The following is a 21,621-nucleotide window of genomic DNA, read 5'->3' as shown; positions in this document are numbered from 1 at the left end:
TCCTGCCATTGACTCTGCCCCTTGTGGGAGGAGGAAGAAGGGGACAGAAACTGTGAAAAGAGAGACACGTCTTCTCTCCACACACACACACACCCCATGCCTGGCCCGGAAACAAGGTTTTCCCACTGAATCAGATTTCGCAGTGATTAAACTACAGGTTTGGTACAGGTTTTACTATTTGTGCCCATTTGCTCAGGTCAAAATGAAGGTTTTCTGGAGCAACTGATCACCATCTGAACATAAGAAGAACCAAGGCCCATCTAGTCCTGTTCTCCTGTACACCAGAGCAGCAGGGCAGACCCTTTCCAGGGACAGTCCCAGATTTACAGAAGCCATCCCAGAATGTCCTGCTTTTCCTTAGGACGTTCCTATTTTCATCAGAGAAATGTTGGAGGGTATGGAGTTATGCAACCCCCTGAGACAAGGAGATAAGTAACTATACTTATGCAACAGCTAGACTGGTGACTGGGAGCGGCCGTACTGGCTCCCAGTATGTTTCTGAGCACAATTCAAAGTGTTGGTACTGACCATTAAAGCCCTAAATGGCCTCGGCCCAGTATACCTGAAGGAGCATCTCCACCCCCATCGTTCTACCCAGACACTGAGGTCCAGTGCCGAGGGCCTTCTGGCGGTTCCCTCACTGTGAGAAGTGAGGTTAGAGGGAACCAGACAGAGGGCCTTCTCAGTAGTGGCGCCTGCCCTGTGGAATACCCTCCCACCAGATGTCAAAGAGAAAAACAACTACCAGACTTTTAGAAGACATCTGAAGGCAGCCCTCTTTAGGGAAGCTTTTAATGTTTAACAGACTACTGTATTTTAATACTTTGTTGGAAGCCGCCCAGAGTGGCTGGGGAAACCCAGCCAGATGGGCGTGGTATATATAATAAATTATTATTATATTATTATTATTACTATATAGTGGTACCTCGGGTTAAGTACTTAATTCGTTCCGGAGGTCCGTTCTTAACCTGAAACTGTTCTTAACCTGAAGCACCACTTTAGCTAATGGGGCCTCCCGCTGCTGCCGCACCGCCGGAGCACAATTTCTGTTCTCATTCTGAAGCAAAGTTCTTAACCTGAAGCACTATGTTTGGGTTAGCGGAGTCTGTAACCTGAAGCGTATGTAACCTGAGGTACCACTGTACAGCCTTTAGAAGACATCTGAAGGTAGCCCTGTATAGGGAAGTTTTTTTTTAATGTTTAATGTTTTCTTATCTTCTTATATTGGGGGGACACGGGTGGCACTGTGGGTTAAACCACAGAGCCTAGGACTTGCCGATCAGAAGGTCAGCAGTTCGAATCCCCGCGACAGAGTGAGCTCCCGTTGCTCGGTCCCTGCTCCTGCCAACCTAGCCGTTCAAAAGCACGTCAAAGTGCAAGTAGATAAATAGGTACTGCTCCAAGTGGGAAGGTAAACAGCATTTCCGTGCGCTGCTCTGGTTCGCCAGAAGCGGCTTTGTCATGCTGGCCACATGACCCGGAAGCTGGCTCCCTCAGCCAATAAAGCGAGATGAGAGACGCAACCCCAGAGTCGGACACAACTGGACCTAATGGTCAGGGGTCCCTTTACCTTTACCTTTATGTTCTTATATATGTTGGAAGCCGCCCAGAGTGGCTGGGGCAACCCAGTCAGATGGGTGGGGTACAAATAATTTTGTTGTTATTGTTGTTTGTCAGGCATAGAGAGTCCTACTCTCCCTTTGGTAAATTCACAGATAAGAATTAACGAGCAGTTGATATATTTATAGGCCTTTTATTACAGCATCATGTTGCGAGCACAAATACACAGCGCTCTGCAAGGGTGGCTAGTTGGCCACTCTAAATCCTCCTTCTGACTTCCGCAGCATTTTAGGCAACTCCCTCCTCTCTCTGACTCCTTTGCTCTCTGATACATTCGGACCTCCGAGTCTGTGGTGAGGGGGCGTCCCCCACACTCTCAAGTGGCATCTCAATTAGTTGCCCCTTCCCTTCTGGTTCGCTTGTCATTATCTCATAGCTGGGTAACTCCTCCCTAAGCTTCATAGCTGGGTAACTCCTCCCTAAGCTGTTCAGCTTCCCTCTCTCTCTCTGAACACGCTGTGGACACGGGGCGGGGGCGACTCTTCCACCTCCAGCTCTCCATCTGAGAGAAGCTGGTCTGTATAGAATGCATTCCCCAGTCCTCATCTTCACACCATTGCCTGACATTGTTGTTGTTGTTATTAACACTATGGCATCTTGTGCCATAGTGTTGTAATACAGTCAAAACACTTTTTCAAAAAAACAACTAGTGTAGCTGAGTCCTTGGTGTGTGCACATGTGTGTGTGACAACTGTGTGTGGGCTTGTGTATGAATTGCCATCCTTTTCTTCAGGAATAAACACTCCCCATCATCCCAAGCTTGAGTAGGAGGGATGGGGAAGAGGGAGGCACTGGGGCCATTTCCAGTGGGAGGCGATAGAGAGAGCTTGCATGTGCACACCACACCAGCATACCAGCTGGTCTAAGGGGTGGAGATCTTCACAACTACCAGCTTCCCATCCTAGAGGAGGCAGTTTGCATTCCTTAGTGCAGAAAGTATTGATGTGATGTGTAGAGATCTTTCCTGTTCTAATTAATTCAAGAGGGTTCTGGAAGCTTCTCTGTGTGAAAGAAACAAGCAGAAGGTTCATGATGTTTGGGTTATTCCTTCCGAGAAGCTGAGTACAGCTGGCTTAAACTGGTTCTCTTATCTTTTTCAGTCAAGGTCATGCTGACTATCATAATAAGGCCAGAAGGAACCTGGGTTTCACTTTCTCTTTCTCTTTCTTTTCCTTCTGGTGTGGTGTTCTGTACATACAGTGGAACCTCGGGTTACGTACCGTCCTCCTTATGAACACTTCAGGTAACGAGCTCCGCTAACCCGGAAGTAGGTCTCCTGGTTGCGAACTTTGCCCCGGGATGCAAGCCGAAGTCATGCGCCAGTGATGCGACTGCAGCGGGAGGCCCCATTAGCGAAAGTGCGCCTCAGAGTAAGAATGGGTTCGGGTTAAGAACAGACCTCTGGAACGAATTAAGTTCGTAACCAGAGGTACCACTGTAGTATGCTTAGTGTTAAGGTTTAGACTTATTATAAGTTATTGTAAGTTTAAGTCTGCTGTAACTGGATTTCTTATGGACAGTGCCAATCCTGAATGTATTGGATCTGTGACCATGATGCTCATTTGCCTTCAGTAGCAGTAAAGCTCTGCTGGATGAAATTAATTGCCTCTGGTCTATTTTTTTTGAATCCTGCAATGTGTTTAAGTTTTTACTCTGCTAACTATACATTGGAATCTACTCTGGATCAATATTGAGTAGAATTCCATGACAGTGTAGGTGTTACCGGTTGCTCTCAGGCCAAGTAGGACTGTTTCCCTGTTGGACTGATTGGTCCCGGGTGTTAGAATTCTCTTTCACCTACTCTGCACTGTTGCTTAAATGAAATTAGGGTGATTGGCAAAAGACAGGAACCCACATTAAAGAGACTGGCCACAAAACAACAGGAGAGCATCATCTGCCATGCATTTTCCAGCTTTTTGAAGAGCTTCCGGCCCTCATGTTTGCAAGAACGTGTGAAAAGCCAGGTGGAATCTCAAAAGCCAGAGGAGTAGCTGGATGAGATTTCCGGGGATTATCATAGAATCATAGAGTTGGAAGAGACCGCAAGGGCCATCGAGTCCAACCCCCTGCCAAGCAGGAAACACCATCAGAGCACTCCTGACATATGGTTGTCAAGCCTCTGCTTAAAGACCTCCAAAGAAGGAGACTCCACCACACTCCTTGGCAGCAAATTCCACTGTTGAACAGCTCTTACTGTCAGGAAGTTCTTCCTAATGTTTAGGTGGAATCTTCTTTCCTGCAGTTTGGATCCATTGCTCCGTGTCCGCTTCTCTGGAGCAGCAGAAAACAACCTTTCTCCCTCCTCCGATTAGAGATCGGAGAGTCTGCACCTCACCCAGCAACAGCACGTCTGGCAAAATGATGGCGGGGAAAGGGAGAGGACTTAGTCAATTGCCTCTGGAGATCCCCTCCCTCCATCCGTCCATCCATCCAAAGATACATGGATGATCCTGTCATATGCATCACAAGAAATAATGTGTGAAATATCCTGGATATAGAGTTGGATGAGAAGCGGCTGGAGGAGGAAAACGTAGCAGGGATGAAAGATAACACTCATTCCTCGTCTGAGTTCTTAGCAATCTAGTTTTTAAGGCAGATTGTTTATGACTGTATTTTTTTAAAAAAAAGAAAAAGCAGAAAGTGAGCCTTGTCAGCTAAAATGCAAATATTTGGAGACAAAGCATTCATTATGGCAGAACCCGATTTTTTCAGGGTCAAGACTTTTTTTATTGCGGCAAAATTGATAGGCAGCTGAAATGTTTATTGTCACCACCCTCTGACAGCTTTGACAGTGCCTATCAGGTTGAACTCAACAGCCTGGACTTGTTATTGCTCTATATTTTTTAGTGTAAAGTAATGAGCGGCGGGGTGGGGGTGGGGAGAAGGATCTGAGAAAGGGAGAGAATTAAATGAAGGCACTAATAGTAAGTCTGGAAGGAAAAAGTAGCCTTGTGTTGGTTAAAAAGGGGGAAAAACGTGCCTTGAGTCTGCCCATATGAGATTGTGCATATATTGCATTGGTTTTGTGAATGAGTCTGGAGATGTTAACCAATATGCAAAGGATTCTGCAGAGAACAGGTTTCTTATGTAGGCTGCATTCTGCCCATACATTTAAAGCACTATGGTACCACTTTAAACAGTCATGGCTCCCCCCCAAAGAATTCTGGGAGCTGTAGTTTGTTAAGGGTGCTGGGAATTGTGAGGAAACCCCTCTCCCAGAGCCACAAATCTCAGAGTTTCCCTGGAAGAAGGACAGTCTGTTAACCTACTCACCATTACCTTCTAATCTCCTGTTTATCAATATCCATTTCAAGGTAGGGCTCCGGTCCATTTTTGGCTCAGCTCATTATAGACATCCCAAAATAAACTTACTGAGACCACATTGTAATCATGGCTACCTAGATGCATTGTTTCGATAGCTTTTAATTTTTTTAATGCAGCGTTGAGAAACAGGTCTCTAATGCAAGTGAATATCATGTATCGATTGATTTGGCCGAAGTCATAAATACATCATCTGGGATGCAGAAAATCCCTTGGATTTTTAATACTTCTGAGAACTAAATCATGACAATAAAAATATAGGCACACACCATCCATAATAAATGCAGCTACTGCAAGATGTGATTATGGACAAAAAAATGTAAGAGGCTGTAAAGGGAGATTTGACAAATCTGTGGCGTGCAAGGCTATCGGTGGCTACAAGTTACAGTTAGAGATGGAGGAGGAATTGCTTTTTGTGGTTCCAACCTGATCAAATTTTGCTCACATCAGACCTCCTCAAACTTGCCCAACCTTGTGCTCATCAGATGTTTGGGGTGACAGCTCCATGCTGACTGAGGCTGATAGAAGTTGTTGCCCAAAACATCTGGGGGGCATAAAGTTGTGGAAAGCCTGGGCTATCTTTGGCCACCTCATGAGAAGAGAAGACTCCCTGGAAAAGACCCTGATGTTGGGAAAGATGGAGGGCAGAAGGAGAAGGGGGCGACAGAGGACGAGATGGTTGGACAGTGTTCTCGAAGCTACCAACATGAGTTTGACCAAACTGCGGGAGGCAGTGGAAGATAGGAGTGCCTGGTGTGCTCTGGTCCATGGGGTCATAAAGAGTCGAACACAACTAAACGACTAAACAACAACAATCTATTGCCATATACTCAGGATTCCTGCCTTCTCAAAAATGATACCCAGGCCTTAAAACACAGCACTTCAGAAGTTTATCAGAGCTGATCAAAGCAGCAATTAATTCCTGCTTCTCAAAGCAACCTCCTTTGTTTCTGCGAGGCAGCAAACAGTGTGATGGGTCAGCGCTATCGGATTGGATGCTCTCAATCAGTGGATTTGAAAGCTCACTCCTCGGGATCAGGAACGGATACTGGCAGACAAGAGTTGGGGTCTAGAAGGGATTAACCTGCCTTGATCAATGAGGGAGGGCTGCAACTCAATGGAAGAGCAAATGCTTTGCATGTAGAAGGTCCCAGGTTCAACATATCCAGGTGGGAAAGACCTTGGTTTGAAATGTGGAAGAAGCCCTGTCAAACTTGAGGATAAGACAAATTCATGGTGGATAAGCCTATCTGTGGCTACTGACCACAGTCTTCCATCTTCAATGCTGAAGGTGTTGTGAGTTGAGGACCCGCCACCCGCATAATAAGACACAAAGACACATTATTTATAGTTAATGGGCAAAATAAGGCCACAACTTTATTGGTTACAGCATGTGAGTAGTATTGGCTTAAAAGGTAAAGGTAAAGGGACCCTTCACCATTAGGTCCAGTCGTGGCCGACTCTGGGGTTGTGGCGCTCATCTCGCTTTATTGGCCGAGAGATCCGGTGTACAGCTTCCAGGCCATGTGGCCAGCATGACTAAGCCGCTTCTGGCGAACCAGAGCAGCGCACAGAAACGCTGTTTACCTTCCCGCCGGAGCGGTACCTATTTATCTACTTGCACTTGGACGTGCTTTCAAACTGCTAGGTTGGCAGGAGCAGGAACTGAGCAACGGGAGCTCACCCCGTCACAGGGATTCAAACCGCTGACCTTCTGATCGGCAAGTCCTAGGCTCTGTGATTTAACCCACAGCGCCACCCGCGTCCCTAGTATTGGCTTAGGCATTGGATAAAACAGCAATACATGACTCCACCCTGCTCAGCAGGGAGTCATTTCAGGTTAGCAACCAGTGGGAGGAGCTTCTTGATGCAAATACAACTGGAAGCTTCCCATGACATCACCGGGGGTCGTGCCATGGCCCTAGCCACCAGCAGGGCATCGGACAGGATCCACGACCGCCAGATTCCTTTAACAGAATACCCAAAAGAGGAGGAGTAGATGATGGCGCATACCCAATCCTCCAACTCAGCATACATATCCCACTGCATAACCGCCAATACCAGAAAGTTGTGATGAGTTGCTACGAGGTAGGCAAAAAAACCAAGAGGCTGGTGCCAATTTGCCAAATAGATAAAAAAGTCCTACCAGGCCCCTTGGGCAACCAAGGCAACCAACCGAAGTCCATAGCAAGGTCAATACGCAGATCCGATGCAAGCAGGAACAGACTGGGGACAGGGCGCTGCTGCGGCTGCTTAAATGCAGCTAACCCTGCTCACCAGCCAGCCCTATTGGCCGGCTGAAGGGCTTGGTCGTGGCAGCAGGACAAATCAGAAGCAGGGAGCCGAATACGCCTCCCTGCTGCTGCAGGAAGCCGCTCCCACTCACAACCCCTCCACTCCAAGAAGAGGAGAGGCCTTATAACACCGGTCTTGAAAGACCTACACTGGCTCCCAGTATGTTTCTGAGCACAATTCAAAGTGTTGGTGCTGACCTTTAAAGCCCTAAACGGCCTCGGTCCAGTATACCTGAAGGAGCGTCTCCACCCCCATCGTTCTGCCCAGACACTAAGCTCCAGCTCCGAGGGCCTTCTGGCGGTTCCCTCACTGTGAGAAGCCAAGTTACAGGGAACCAGGCAGAGGGCCTTCTCGGTAGTGGTGCCCTCCCTGTGGAACGCCCTCCCATCAGATGTCAAAGAGATAAACATCTACCTGACATTCAGAAGACATCTGAAGGCAGCCCTGTTTAGGGAAGCTTTTAATGTTTGATAGGTTATTGTATTTTAGTGTTTTGTTGGAAGCCGCCCAGAGTGGCTGGGGAAACCTAGCCAGATGGGCAGGGTATAAACAATAAATTATTATTATTATTATTATTATTATTATTATTATTATTATTATTCCTCTGACTGCCAGTTGCTGGGAAAGTGTCTCTCTCTCCCTTCCCCCTCTTGTTCTTGGGTCCTGCCCCAACCTTCCCATAGGCACCTCATCACTGTGAAAGCAGAATGCTGGACTGGGTGGGTGGGACCCTGGCATGATCCAGCACAGCTCATCTTATGTTCTTATGATTTAATGGATACGCACACACTCCAGGTCTAAACCTCTACACAGTACACCATGCTGGTTCTTCCTTTTCTCCAAATGGTTGGCTTCCTTTTTGAATCTTGCCAACTTCTGAGTCTCCATCCATGAAATGCAGGACTCTCCATTCCCTTTGTTCTCCATGTATTTCCTCCTTCCCTTTCTCAGAGGTGGTGAATATTATAAAAAGTCAGACTCGTCCCCGTGTGTGTGTGTGTGTGTGTGTGTGTGTGGTTTGTTTTTTCCCCTAGATGCACGTCAATTTGAAATCTCCCCCATGCATGAGAAGCATGCGCTAAGTGGAGGTGCTAAGTGACCTTGCAGAATGTCTGGCCACTTTGGTTGCAGGAACAGGGAGGAGAGAAGAGGTACTTAACTGCCTTCCATTAAAGCCCCAGGAGGCTGAAGATGGGAGAAGAACAAAAGTTTTCAATTGCAATATAATTGTTATAGTCATTTTCCAAGCATGAAGCCCTTCACAACGCCACCTCTCATCTTCAACAGGGGAGTGCAGCACAATGAAGAGTTTTTTTGTTTTTTCACAAAGGAAGTTCCACTGGCATTTAAACATGGGATTTACAATTGCTCAGATGTGAGCTTTCATTCTGCAGAAGTGATTGCATCTCCTCCTCACCAACATTTTGGGGTATTTATGTTAGGTCTGCCTATACTCGAGCTGAGCTAGTATGTGACTTCAGTCACCAGGACTGGGCTCCTCCAGATGGACTGTTCATTGAGAATTCATCCTGATTTGCTTGCATGAAGCTTACATGGAGGCTAGACTATGTCCAGGCTTCAATGAGCCTTCATCCTGATTTGCTTGTGGTGTGAGAAAAGGGAGCATAGCTCAGTCAGTAGAGCATGAGACTTTTAATCTCAAGGTCGTGGGTTCGAGCCCCATGTTGGGCAAAAGATTCTTGCATTGGAGGGGTTGGACTAGATGACCCTCAGGTTCCCTCTCAACTCTATGATTCTATGTTTAATAATAATAATAATAATAATAATAATAATAATAATAATAATTTATTATTTATACCCCGCCCATCTGGCTGAGTTCCCCCAGCCACTCTGGGTGGCTCCCAATCAAATGTTAAAAACAATACAGCATTAAATATTAAAAACTTCCCTAAACAGGGCTGCCTTCAGATGTCTTTTATAGATAAGATAGCTGCTTATTTCCTTGACACCTGATGGGAGGGCGTTCCACAGGGCGGGCGCCACTACCGAGAAGGCCCTCTGTCTGGTTTCTTGTAGCCTCACTTCTCGCAATGAGGGAACCGCCAGAAGGCCCTCAGCGCTGGACGTCAGCATCTGGGCAGAACGATGGGGGTGGAGATGTTCCTTCAGGTATACAGGACCGAGGCTGTTTAGGGCTTTAAAGGTCAGCACCAACACTTTGAATTGTGCTCAGAAACGTACTGGGAGCCAATGCAGATCTCTCAGGACCAGTGTTATGTGGTCTCGGCGGCCACCCCCAGTCCCCAGTCTAGCTGCCGCATTCTGGATTAATTGCAGTTTCCGGGTCACCTTCAAAGGTAGCCCCACGTAGAGCGTATTGCAGTAGTCCAAGTGGGAGATAACTAGAGCATGCACCACTCTGGCGAGAAAAAAGAGAAAGAAGTCACCTTTGGTCACATGTGGTGATCTTTTAATCAGGTAAAAGCATACTGGGAAATGATATATAATGAATTGAAAAAGATGCTTAAGTTAACATTTCTTTAAAAAAAAAACAATATCAACAACCCAGAAGCTTTTCTTCTGGGAATTATAGGTGTAGGACTACCTAGTCAGAATAGAAATTTATTTATGTATGCATCCACAGCTGCGAGAATGTTATTTGCCCAAAAATGGAAAGATGAAGGAATTGCGACGAATAAAGAATGGATACAACAAATTACGGATTATGTAGAAATGGTAAAACTTACTGGAAGAATACGAAACCAGGATAACAATTTTTTCATAAAGGAATGGAAATGGTATATTGAATATTTACAAACAAATTGCAAATAGATAAAAGCATTGGCAGGACTATTGTAATAACCTGCAGTTTTTAAAATATAGATATATGAAAATAGATGAATAAAAGGATGATTGAATATAACTTGGGGATTATATTCCCCCAAGGGAATAAATTTGCAGGGGATGATGACAAAAAAAATTAACGAACGGCAGAAAGAGGAGTTTGTTTCTGCACATATAGAATCCTAGCTGCTGTTGTTACATACATAAACAACTTTAAGATTTCGGGGGGCAGGATTTCTGCCCCTATAATCCCTAACAGAAATGCTTTGGGCCTTTTTTATATACTCACTTTTAACATATTTTTTATCTTGTCATGTTATCATTTCCCCAAGATACCCTGGCTTTCTTGCAAGTCCGCCCCCCCCATTGAAAAATAACCAACTACCTGTTTGCACCTCCAGCAATTATTAGGAACCTTCTTAGACCTTTTAGACAATTCGTTAGATGTTAAGTACCATTTACGCTTATGTTCTTCTGTCATTCTGCAGCAATCTACTGAGGGCATCAGGGCAGCCATCCACACATCAGTCTCAAGAATTTTCCTTGCTAGTTTCTAGCTCCTGTACCTCTTGAACTCTGGAATACTCACAGCAACTCTTGAAACACGCTCAACATCTTTCTGCCATCGACAGGCCTGCCACTTACTCGCACCCGTCTGGCATCGCGGCAGCTCCAGCACTGATACCAAACATAATCCTAATTGTGTCATTCAAGGATTTTCATTCGACTTTCCCCATCCTTTGCTAATAGAGGATGATATGAATATGTGTGGGAGAGGGGGAGAGAAAGCGCACTTAAAGATTTAAGAAACAACATCAGCAAAGCTGTTTTCTTCCTAAACCTCCTACTTTCAAAAACATATCAGGATTAAGAAGTTGAGAATGCATTTGACAAAGAGCTCAGTGGAAGACTTGTGTACAAAAAGAGTGAATTAGCCTCTTGACCCTCCTTTTTTTTTCTGGAGGGGTGGGGGCTGACCTTTCTTCCAAACTCCAACCAAAGAAAATGCATAGCCAAGGCCTGCTGGAATAAATTCCCCTTCAGTTAATATCAGCTTTGTGTCTGGCCCTGACTACAGTCACCACCTGTCCCTCAAACTGCAGATTTTTATCCTTCGGTTTGCATTCACCCTCCCACCCAAATTACACAGGGGGTGTGGGTGGGCCTCCGACACATTTTACTCCGCAAGGACAGAAGCCAGTTCCCTTCCTTGTACACAGGAGTTGTGTTCCAGAGCCCACAGGATCACAAATGGGCTTTTGTGTAACGTGATCTCTCTGCCCCCAAGACAAGCTGTACCCCTAAGCCAAAGGACAGTCAAAAGGAAGAGATATATCTCTTCTTCTTCTTCTTCTTCTTCTTCTTCTTCTTCTTCTTCTTCTTCTTCTTCTTCTCCTTTCCTCTTTGCAGCATCCAACTCTAAAAGTCACTGCAGTTGAAAGTCCCCTCCTGACCTGATGAATGAGCCTAACTTTCCCCTAAATAAATATACTACTAGACTGTAGTGCCACCTTGCTAGCAGGAACTCCTTTTCTGACCCAGAGCCAATTCTTTCTCCACACACCACCCCCCCAAGTTGGAGTGTTGCCATCTGTCCTTCAGGAGAGAAAGCTGCCCTCTGCTTTTTAGTTGGTGGCCACAATAGATGCCCCTTCCACTGTAAACAAAGCCTTGCGATGCAAAACAAGAAGGCCATATTCAGCAAGAAGGCTGGGCTGAGCTGAACTGTTGCTAGGGAACTTTTGAGATACTTCAGGGATAGTGTAGAGTTGCAATGTTCTGAGCCTGTCCATTGGGTTGCCCATGGCTTGTACTGGCTGTTTTGGGTGGCAAGAGTTCTTCAAGGTCCCAGGCAGCTGTCTTGCTTGCCTGCCTACCTAAAGTAAAAAAAGAGAGAGAGAGTGGGGAGAAGCTAGGGATTGGCCCATGGACTTCCTGTATGCAAAACCTCTGCTCTGTAAACTACACTGCTTCCAGCAGGGATTGGGCTCATCATATACCATCAGGTGATTGCCGGGTTAGCAGCCCCTGCAGAGGTCTGTCTAGTTCTGAACCCAGGTAAAGGTAAAGGGACTCCTGACCGTTAGGTCTGGTCACGGACGACTCTGGGGTTGTGGCGCTCATCTCGCTTTATTGGCCAAGGGAGCCGGCGTACAGCTTCCGGGTCATGTGGCCAGCATGACTAAGCTGCTTCTGGAGAACTAGAGCAGTGCACGGAAACGCTGTTTAACTTCCCGCCGGAGCGGAACCTATTTAACTACTTGCACTTTGATATGCTTTTGAACTGCTAGGTTGGCAGGGGCAGGGACCGAGCAACGGGAGCTCACCCCATCGCAGGGATTCAAACCACCAACCTTCTGATCGGCAAGTCCTAGGCTCTGTGGTTTAACCCACAGTGCCACCCGTGTCCCTTCTGAACCCAGACTTCCCCCCCAAAAGTGGCTGCCCCACCCCTGCAGCATACAGAAATAATAAAAGATTTGAGTGCTAAACGTGTGTGGCTATTATTCACAAACATTGATTGCAGCCTATGAGTTAAGGTACAACTCTTATAATAATTCACTCCTAAGAGAATGATTTATTATAAGACCCTTCACTCCCCCCACCATGAGTACTCAGCAGTCAGGAGGAAAGTCACAGAAAATATTATATATTTTTCACTCCTGGGACTCGATTTATTGTTGTTCTAGTAGCTGGAGTTTGCAAGGGCCAGCCTAAGACATTTTGCTATCTGAGACGAGGACAAGATGGTACAGAGTCTCCCTTCAACATGGGCAGTGGAAATGGGCACTGGCTGCATTCGGGTTATCCATCATCCCAAAATGGAAGATGCTTCAAGGTTTGCAGTTATCATTATGGTACAAAAACATTTGGAGCCTGACCAACACAGAAAAAAATATATGCATCATTTGAGAGTCTCCGAATGACTAGTAAACCCAGAACATCTGCATGCTGTATGGTGGGGCATTGTTACTTGCACTGCTGTGAATGGTCTTCATGGTTCTTTGGCCTTCATGAAATGTGGACTTCTCAAGGACCTTTTTATGCTATAACCTCCCCTCAACATCTGCATGTAACACCCAAGTGGAACTACCTGATATTTGTTATGTTTCGTGTTGTGTTCCTTGACAAAAACCAAACACTGGCAATGGGACAGTGTCCTTCCTTGTGCTTGGGGGAAGCAGACTGTCTTAGTGGGTACCCCACAGACTCTGTGGCAGCTACAGCTCTGCCCTCCTGAACCTTGGTGGTGCTTCCAATCTTCTGCCACCTGAGGAAGCTGCCTCACTCTGCCTAATGGCAGGACCAGCTCTGAAGTCTGCACTTTGCAAGCACAGATTTAAGTTTCTTGTTGCTGCTTGAAGTCCCTACACCCCTAAAACCAGGTCCCAAGAGACAATGAACCTCCCTTTAGAGGTGCACCTGGTAGAGAGATGTGCTAGCAGGACTCTTTGACAGTTTTAAGGCAGCAGCAAAGGCTTCTATCTTGCAGTGCCTTAAATCTGTTTTAACCTCCGGTGGTGTTGGTGGTGTGTTTTCAAGCAGACCCAGCTCAAACTTTCTGTCTCACCTTGCAGTCATAGATGGAGTGGTGCTTACCTGCCCTCCTTCAGGTGTGTTGCTTCTCCTTTCTGGAAAGAGGAAGGGTGAGGTAGTGGGAAGGGAAGGGCACCAGGAGGAACACTAGATGATTGTGGTGGTGGTGATGATGGTGATGATTCCCTGCCCATCTGACTGGGTTGCCCCAGTCTATCTGGGCGACTTCCAACATAATAAAAACACAGCAAAACACCAAACATTAACAACTTCCTGATTCAGGGCTGCCTTCAGATGTCTTCTAACAGTTGTGCATTTCTTTCTCTCCTTGACACGAGCATTCAACAGGGAGGGCACCACCACCAAGAAGGCCCTCTGCCTGGTTCCCTATAACTTAATAAAGACACGAGACGTAAATGGCTGTGTTCTTAGATAAATAAGATATTAAATTCATATATCAAATCATAAATTTCAACGGAGGTAACTCATAAAGTTCAACAAACGAACAAAGCAGAAGACCCAGTGGATCAGATCACTCTCTAGTCAGTTCATGCATAAGGTCCATCCGTGTAATGTCTGTTCATAAGGCCCAAACAATCCACATGAAAGCTTGTTACAGTTCCAAAGAATCCTTGCACATGGTCTAAGACAAGGATTTCCGGAATATTGGCCTTCTTTCGCCGTCCTGGGCTTCAACAGTAGTTAAAGCTCATGTGTGATATTACAGGACAGTGGATCTTATGGCATAGTAGTAGCTGCTTTGAGTATGCTTTATGTGACCTTAGGTTTGTTTGTTGTTGGTTCCCTGTAACTTCACTTCTCGTACTGAGGGAACTGCCTCTAGGCCCTCAGAGCAGGACCCCAGTGTCTGGGCTGGATGATGAGGGTGGAGACGCACTGTACCAACCTCCCTGCCAACCCTAAACAGATATAGGGGGTGGATGGGGGCAGAAAAGGGGAGAATCTTCCACTGTAAAAGGAGAAATCTTTGTGCTAACAGAATCAGCGCTTTAGTGCTATGTTGAATACAAAACCAGCGGTTGTTTTCTTTTTTCATTTTGCTGACAAGATCAGCTGGGTCTTGATAGGCATACAAAAATTAAGTCCCAAACTGGAGTTCTGTGGCAACACAAACTGGGGGGGGGGGACAGTTGTGGCGGGACTATTTCTGAATGGAAGCTTCTGCCTAATCTGGAGTCTACAAAACTCTTCTGATTTCAGGTGAAGATCGCCAGCAATTTTAATTGCAACCATTGCTGTATGCATGGTTGTATTCGATTTAAATATGAATATAACTACTTAGGTAGCTTGCACTATAGCTTGCAGCATCAGCATCGGCTGATATTGCTGCCATGACCACACAAATACCAGCTTAAGTGCTTTCTGGAGCATACAGTGGTACCTCGGGTTAAGTACTTAATTCGTTCCGGAGGTCCGTACTTAACCTGAAACTGTTCTTAACCTGAAGCACCACTTTAGCTAATGGGGCCTCCTGCTGCCGCCGCGCTGCCGGAGCCCGCTTTCTGTTCTTATCCTGAAGCAAAGTTCTTAACCTGAAGCACTATTTCTGGTTTAGTGGAGTGTGTAACCTGAAGCGTATGTAACCTGAAGCGTATGTAACCCGAGGTACCACTGTATAACCCTGTACCAAGCCTTGTACCACTGATCCATCTAGCCTGTCTGCACTGATTGGCAGCAGCTGTCCGGGGATTCAGGCGGGGGCGGGGGCAGCCCCAGCCCTACCTACAGGAACCAAAGACTCCACTTGGGCATGCAGACCAGATGCTCTGCCACTGAGCGACAGCCCTTCGCTTTGCAGAAGAGTTTGCGGAGAGCCACTGCTGCTGTCAACATGCAGCCGCGTCTGCTTCCCCATTCAGTTTCATTCAGCTCAGTTCTATTGTTTCCCGTCTCAATAGCTGCGTGCACCCAGGAACGGCCCGGCCCCCGATTGGCTGCTTTGTTGGCTGCCTTGATTTGCAATTAGCAGCTTGGGAGGCTCCCATTGGCTGGCCTCCCTTCCTCGGAGGCCCTCCGAGATGCATAAGTTTTTGCTCTGGACTGTAACTTTTTTTGAAATGAAAGTATCCGCGCGTGTGACTTGAACAGTTGTGCTTGGCTTTCATGCTTGTTGTTCCAAGGGAAATAGTGCTCAGGAAAAAAAAGAAAGCAAGAATGAAGCTGTGTGGAACATTCCTAGGTGCGTGTTAAACAAACAAAGATGTATCTTTAACTTTTTCTGGGCTTCTTCTGTTTATTGTTTGCTTTTTCCTGTAGTGTTGCTGCCGTTCACTGACGGATCTGTTGCCTTGCCCTGCGCAAGTTGATCCCCACACAGCAACTTCTGGGACTCGCTTTGTGTCTTTTAGCTGGGCGTGGGGATTAATCTGTGTGTAGATCAACAAGATGTCAATTAGCCAAGGAGATCAAGCCCGAATTAAAAATCAGAACCTGGGTTTGTTTTCTCGGCGGGGTGGGGAGGTGGAATGGTGCTTAAGTTTTGACATGATCTGAACTGCAGCCTGCCAACTCAAAACTGTACCCATCATGTTTTGTGACTGGTGGAGAAGGAAGCAAATAATGAACTGCATGTACAAAATGAAGATTCTTACCTTGTAAAGAATTTTGAAAAGGAGGGAAGGAACTAGGAAGCTAAATGGGAAGGAACTAGGAAGCTAAGTTTTCATTGCAGCCTCCAGTGACTGAATCTTTACTCTTAATTTTGGCTTTACGTTCTGTTCTGCAAATGTTATTTATGTAAAATCAAAGTGGGAAACTAATGTGTTTCTCGGTAATTTCTGTTTCCTTATTACCTCCTCCTTCCTTTCTTGTAGTGCCAGAATGTGAAACCCTTCCATTGTAAACTTGTTGAAAGTTCAACAGGAAGAAACCTGTTCAGCGCTAGTTAAAACAATGTGTATAAGGATCGGTGGGTTTTTGAATGGGGAAGGATTGCCTGGGCAATCAACAGCACAGGAGAAGCTTTGGGGTTTCCAGGCAGATCATTTGAAAAGGAAATTTAAAAAACAAAAAAAGTTGGCAGCTTTTGGGAGGAGGGAAATCATCAGATTAAAAAGATCAGCTTCCAACTGTAAATTTCTTGTAGACAAAGAACTTTTTACTCCAAGGGAGTGATTGTATACATCTCAGAGAAGGGGGTTATTAAATGGGTTCTCCCCCCCTCTCCTTCCCCTCCCTTCTGTCTTGTTGTTCCATCTGCTAGGGGCCTTTGCTGGGCAGAATGTACTCCAGCCCTTCAGCTGTTCCATATACAATATTAATGCGGGGCTATTTCTTCTTGGCAAAGCGTTCTTAATTGCCGTCTGAGGCATTAAGGAAAGTCTGCCCATCTGCACAGGGCGGTTTTCTTGTCCACAAAGAAATAAGGGACAATCTTGCCTCTCTTTCCCCCATTTTGACCCCCCTCCCCACCAGCCTGCTCCTCCATTCTTCCAGCTGGTAAGCAGAGAAGTTGGTACCCAATTTCAAATGCATTAAGTTTGAGGCCTAAATGACAAAAGAGTTTCTAAGAAGCACCATGGCAGCTTCACAGTTGTATGTCTGGCTCTGCAGAAAGTCATTGTTCTTTTAATTACAGCGATCTTCACAAAGGCCAAAACATTTATTTCAATTTTATTTTTTATTTTATTTTTTGTAATGACTCTTCTACTTCTGCAGTCTCCTTTCACATCTAGGTGGAAATAAAAACCACTCTGATTTATTTCAAATTTTTTAAATTTAATACACTTTAGAATTCTTCTCTTTAAATGCATGCACATTGTTTTTATTCTTTGCGGATAATCATGCAAACACACCATTTTTTACAGCTCATTTTCTAATAAAAATAATATTCAAGATATGGATCATGGGATCATTTCTTACCACTCAGTTTTAAAGAAAATCCGCAAGCTTTTCCCCAAAGGTTTTCTGCCAGTGTTACTAATGAAATAGTAGATATAATTTCAGAAATTCCTGGAACAGAAATATTAACTATTGAGAAATAAAAGTAGATTACTGCAGCCTCATCAAGGACTGTACTTGCTTTGCCTGCTAACAGCATCTGGTTTTCAGTTCCAAACTCTTGAGAGATTTCATTTAGGAAATTGTGGTGTAATTCAGAAAGGAGCTGTCCATCTCTGAGTGCTGAACTGGTCATTCACTCAGATCCTGAATGTGGCCATTATCCCTGGTTTTAGAATTTACAATGATGAGTGAAGATTAGGACAGTGCTTTTGGACAATTCCTGAATTTAGCACCCCTCCCCGCAAGGATGTCCCATGTAACAGACAACACAACAGTTCTTCTATGCATGGAGACATTTTTGGAAGCAGTGATAGCCTAGAAACATACCATGCTGCAGGAATTACCCATATATCAAACTACTGCATTCACTGTAGCTACTCATGGGGCAACTGCTATGTGGCCACACTTATAGATTCATCAGAATCAAATGGCATCTTTGAATGATTGCTCATCAGACACAAAAAGCGTCTCTGAATGAACACAGGAAAACAAATGTGAGGAAGAAGGCTAGGCAGAATTCTTATCCATGTGTTCAAGGTGGCATTTTGTGAGGTGCAGGGTGAGATAGAGAGAACTGCCCACCTGCAGTCAAAAGTAATACTGTCCCCAGAAACAGCTTTGACATTTGATGCTCTTGAATGAATAAGCAAGCCTACAGCAAGTCTGTCTGGTGCCCTCAAATCTATGGCCATTATGATGCACAGACTGGGCCCCAATAGCTTGGGAGAAAAATCACCCAGTCTTTCTGCTGGGCCACAGTCTGTGAATTGGCACAGAGAGAGCCAACACATGAACAGTCTGAAATTATCGCCATAATCTGAGTGTGGAGCCAAAGGCAGCAGGCATCCTGCTTCTTACTATTCACTCTTCTTTCTTCCACCACCTTGATGCCTGCTTTTATGGTAGATTTCTATGAGTCTGTGCAGGTACATGTTGGGCATGATCCAGCCAGAGTTAAACTCCCGCATGTTAAAGTCCCACGGATTACATGAAGAAAACCAGGCAGATGCTTTGTGATCTCCCAATGAGATTTTAAATGGCTTAGGCCACAATCCAAAACTTTTGGCCAACAGTGGCAGGACTTAATGGAATTTAGTAGCCACCACTTCAGCCAGAGTTCCACTACTCATGCCAGCCAAAGTGGAAAGTGAGGGCAGGAAAAACAATTCTTTGTTATGCCTGGTCCCAAGCCGGCATAGCAAAGAGGCCCAGGCTGAATCCATTCCTGCTGTGTGATGGAAGCAGGGATGGTCCATAATTTATTTATTAAATTTATATACCACCCTTCATCTGAAGTTCATAGGGCAGTTTACAGAATAAAAAATACAAACAGGAAAGACAAAATACATAAAATCATAACTGCAGCAAACGAAAACCAATAACCCCCTCCCACAAAAACATTAAAAGGCCATAGATTGTTTAATCAGCCATATTGTTTAGGAAGTGCAATAAAAGGTAGAATGATGAATAAAAATATGAAAGGAAAGGGAAAGGAAAGGAAACAAGTGATCACATCAATGAATCCTGCACCAACCAAACTCCACCCCTTCCCTGAACCTATAATGCCCTTTTCCTGGAATTCTGGTGGCTATCACCAGCTGGGATGCCACTAGCTGTAGTTTCTGGCCATGCTTTTGGCAAGTGCAGAATTCCTTGGAGATGTCCTGCCACCAGAGCCTGGCAAAACCAAGCAGAACTGGGAGGAGGTACACCTCCACTTCATCCTCCAACATGGCAGTCTGGGGCCTTGGATTGTTTTGCCCAATTTGAGATAGATCACGTCAATCCATAATCTTCCTTTCAAGAAAAGGAAAGTATTGCTTTAGACCTCATATTAGTCCATTGCCCTGTCATTTACTTTTTTCTTTTCCTTTTTGGTAAAAAAATAAATGAACCTTTGGTACTCTCTGGCACTGAGCCTATGGTTTAAGGTTGGCAGTTTGTCATTATGTTAAAAAAGCAAACGAAGTATTAGACTTTCTTTTTGTAATAATCTTATTTAAAAGAGCATTAACAGCATATAGAGCTGGCATCCCCAAACTCGGCCCTCCAGATGTTTGGGGACTACAACTCCCATCATCTAACAGGACCAGTGACCAGGGATGGTGGGAACTGTAGTCCCAAAACATCTGGAAGGCCGAGTTTGGGGATGCCTGATATAGAGCAATGCTTGGTAGGACAAAGGTCCACATAGTTGAGCATCCTCTTTCTCACAACATCCAGATAGATGACTCCTGGAAGCCCAAGGCAAAAGGGTGTGGAGGCAATACCTCTCTCCTGTTCTTGCTCCGCAGACACTGATATTGACAGACATTGATAATGAGTGAAAAAACACTGTGCCTGAACAAGGAGGTTCAGCAGAGCTAGCTAGGCTAAAAGCCATTGAGAGATCTCTTCCCCTTCATGAATTTGTCTAAATCCCTTCGAAAGCCATCTAAACAGTAGCCACCTCATCATGTGGTGATGAGTTCTGCAAATTAACAATGTGTTGAGTGAGGAAGTAGTTTCTCTTGCCTATCCTGAACCGATTGTCAATGAGTTTCATCAGATGACCCTAGTCCTCTTCAGGCATCACAATACATTTAAAGTATAGCCTTAGACTACCTGTGAAATGTGAATCACTATGAGATTGATCCTATGCAGGTGCTAAAAAATGTTAAGAATTATTATTTTTACTACAAAAAACGCCCAATAAAAGATAGTAGGCATAATAATCAATAGACCTTTTGGGCAGCCTGAAAAACATCTTCCAGAAGGGCACTTTGGGGCGACAATAGGTAATATTTATTCATTTTGAGTTGTGGTCCATCTTAGTCAACCTCAGTGATGCCATCACATATCCAAACTGAATTGGCTACATCACACCATAATGTCACCCCATTCATTATGGGCTTCCTGATTGGGTAGAATTGCCCACATGACTAATCTGAGGAGGATAATAGAGCAACAATCAGAGAGCAAATGGCACTGAAGGAGCAGCAGCCAAGTGGAAACAATGTCAGTAACCAGGGGAACTATAGTGGCAAACTACATTGCAAAAGGTGAATATTCATGACTGAAGTTTGCCCTGAAATCATGAGTTTTGACCTGAAAATCAAAACCGTTGAATAATCAAGAGCTGCAGAATGAATGTGAAGTATTATTACTGATGCAATCACTCATGCTTAGCCAGATGCTTTTTGTTTTGATAAACCGGAGGAAACATCAAACATTATTGCCATAGCAATGTATTTTGATGATGATCTAGGCGCAGATCCAGCCAAATGTTCTTTGTAGTCTGAGTGACTTAGGTGGAAGAGATTTAAATGTGTTCTTAACTATGACTGGGGGGAATTAGCCCATGAAAGATGTGTGACAGTTGGATATGAGCATGATCCTCTCGATAGTCACATCCACAAATGACATGACGTCAAGAAATCTTAATATCATATTGGAAAAGTTAAATATTTTTGTCGCTTGGCTCCGAAAAGCAGTAAATCTTGAAATTAGCTGTATTATCAGGGTATCCCCAAGCTGCTTAATATAATGCGTATGGTTTGATCAGTGGCTGTTCCTCCATATGTAATTGCCCCATGATCCTGGACAAGGAAAAAACAAAACTATACACTTTGGAGTACTTTGGAAAACAATGACATGAGCATGCCTCTCTGTGTGTCTCTCTTCCTTGTGGGTCTATGTGTTTGTTCTGAAATATATTTAAATTAGCATAGGAGTGTGTGGGCCTATACATGCACACACAATCACACTCCTACCCTTCCTACTTCCCACAATATTTTGCTTTTGTTTTCCAAGTTGGAGCATTACAGATCTGAATTAAATAGCAGTCAAGGGGACCATCTAGCATTGTTCACGGGATAAAGTTGATCCTGCCTTTCCCCTCCCTTTGATTCTATCTTGAATACAGAACAATGAAATGCAGTTAAAGCACCGTGCCTGGTGCCTGATGATAAGGCTTTAATAGAATTTCTGAATGCCAGAGGTTTAGGATGTAAAATATCCCTGTCTTCACAGCATGGTCAA

General features: G+C 44.9%; 1 protein-coding gene and 1 non-coding gene across 2 annotated transcripts in view; both read left to right on the top strand.

The window, feature by feature from the left end:
- Window positions 1-8,859: 8,859 nt before the first annotated feature.
- TRNAK-UUU (transfer RNA lysine (anticodon UUU)) lies at window positions 8,860-8,928 on the top strand. The gene has a single exon. It is a non-coding gene; the product is annotated as a tRNA-Lys (tRNA).
- A 6,707-nt stretch (window positions 8,929-15,635) lies between these two features.
- Window positions 15,636-21,621, top strand: part of MYT1 (myelin transcription factor 1) — a 175,328-nt gene continuing 169,342 nt past the window's right edge. The window contains exon 1 of the mRNA XM_053391721.1: window positions 15,636-15,778. Within this exon, the coding sequence (XP_053247696.1) occupies window positions 15,703-15,778 (76 nt within the window). The 5' untranslated portion in view covers window positions 15,636-15,702. The remainder of the gene's footprint in view (window positions 15,779-21,621) is intronic.

The sequence above is a fragment of the Podarcis raffonei genome, chromosome 6, assembly GCF_027172205.1.
Source record: "Podarcis raffonei isolate rPodRaf1 chromosome 6, rPodRaf1.pri, whole genome shotgun sequence".
Lineage (NCBI taxonomy): Eukaryota > Metazoa > Chordata > Lepidosauria > Squamata > Lacertidae > Podarcis > Podarcis raffonei.
This window is presented reverse-complemented; position numbering and strand designations above follow the sequence as displayed.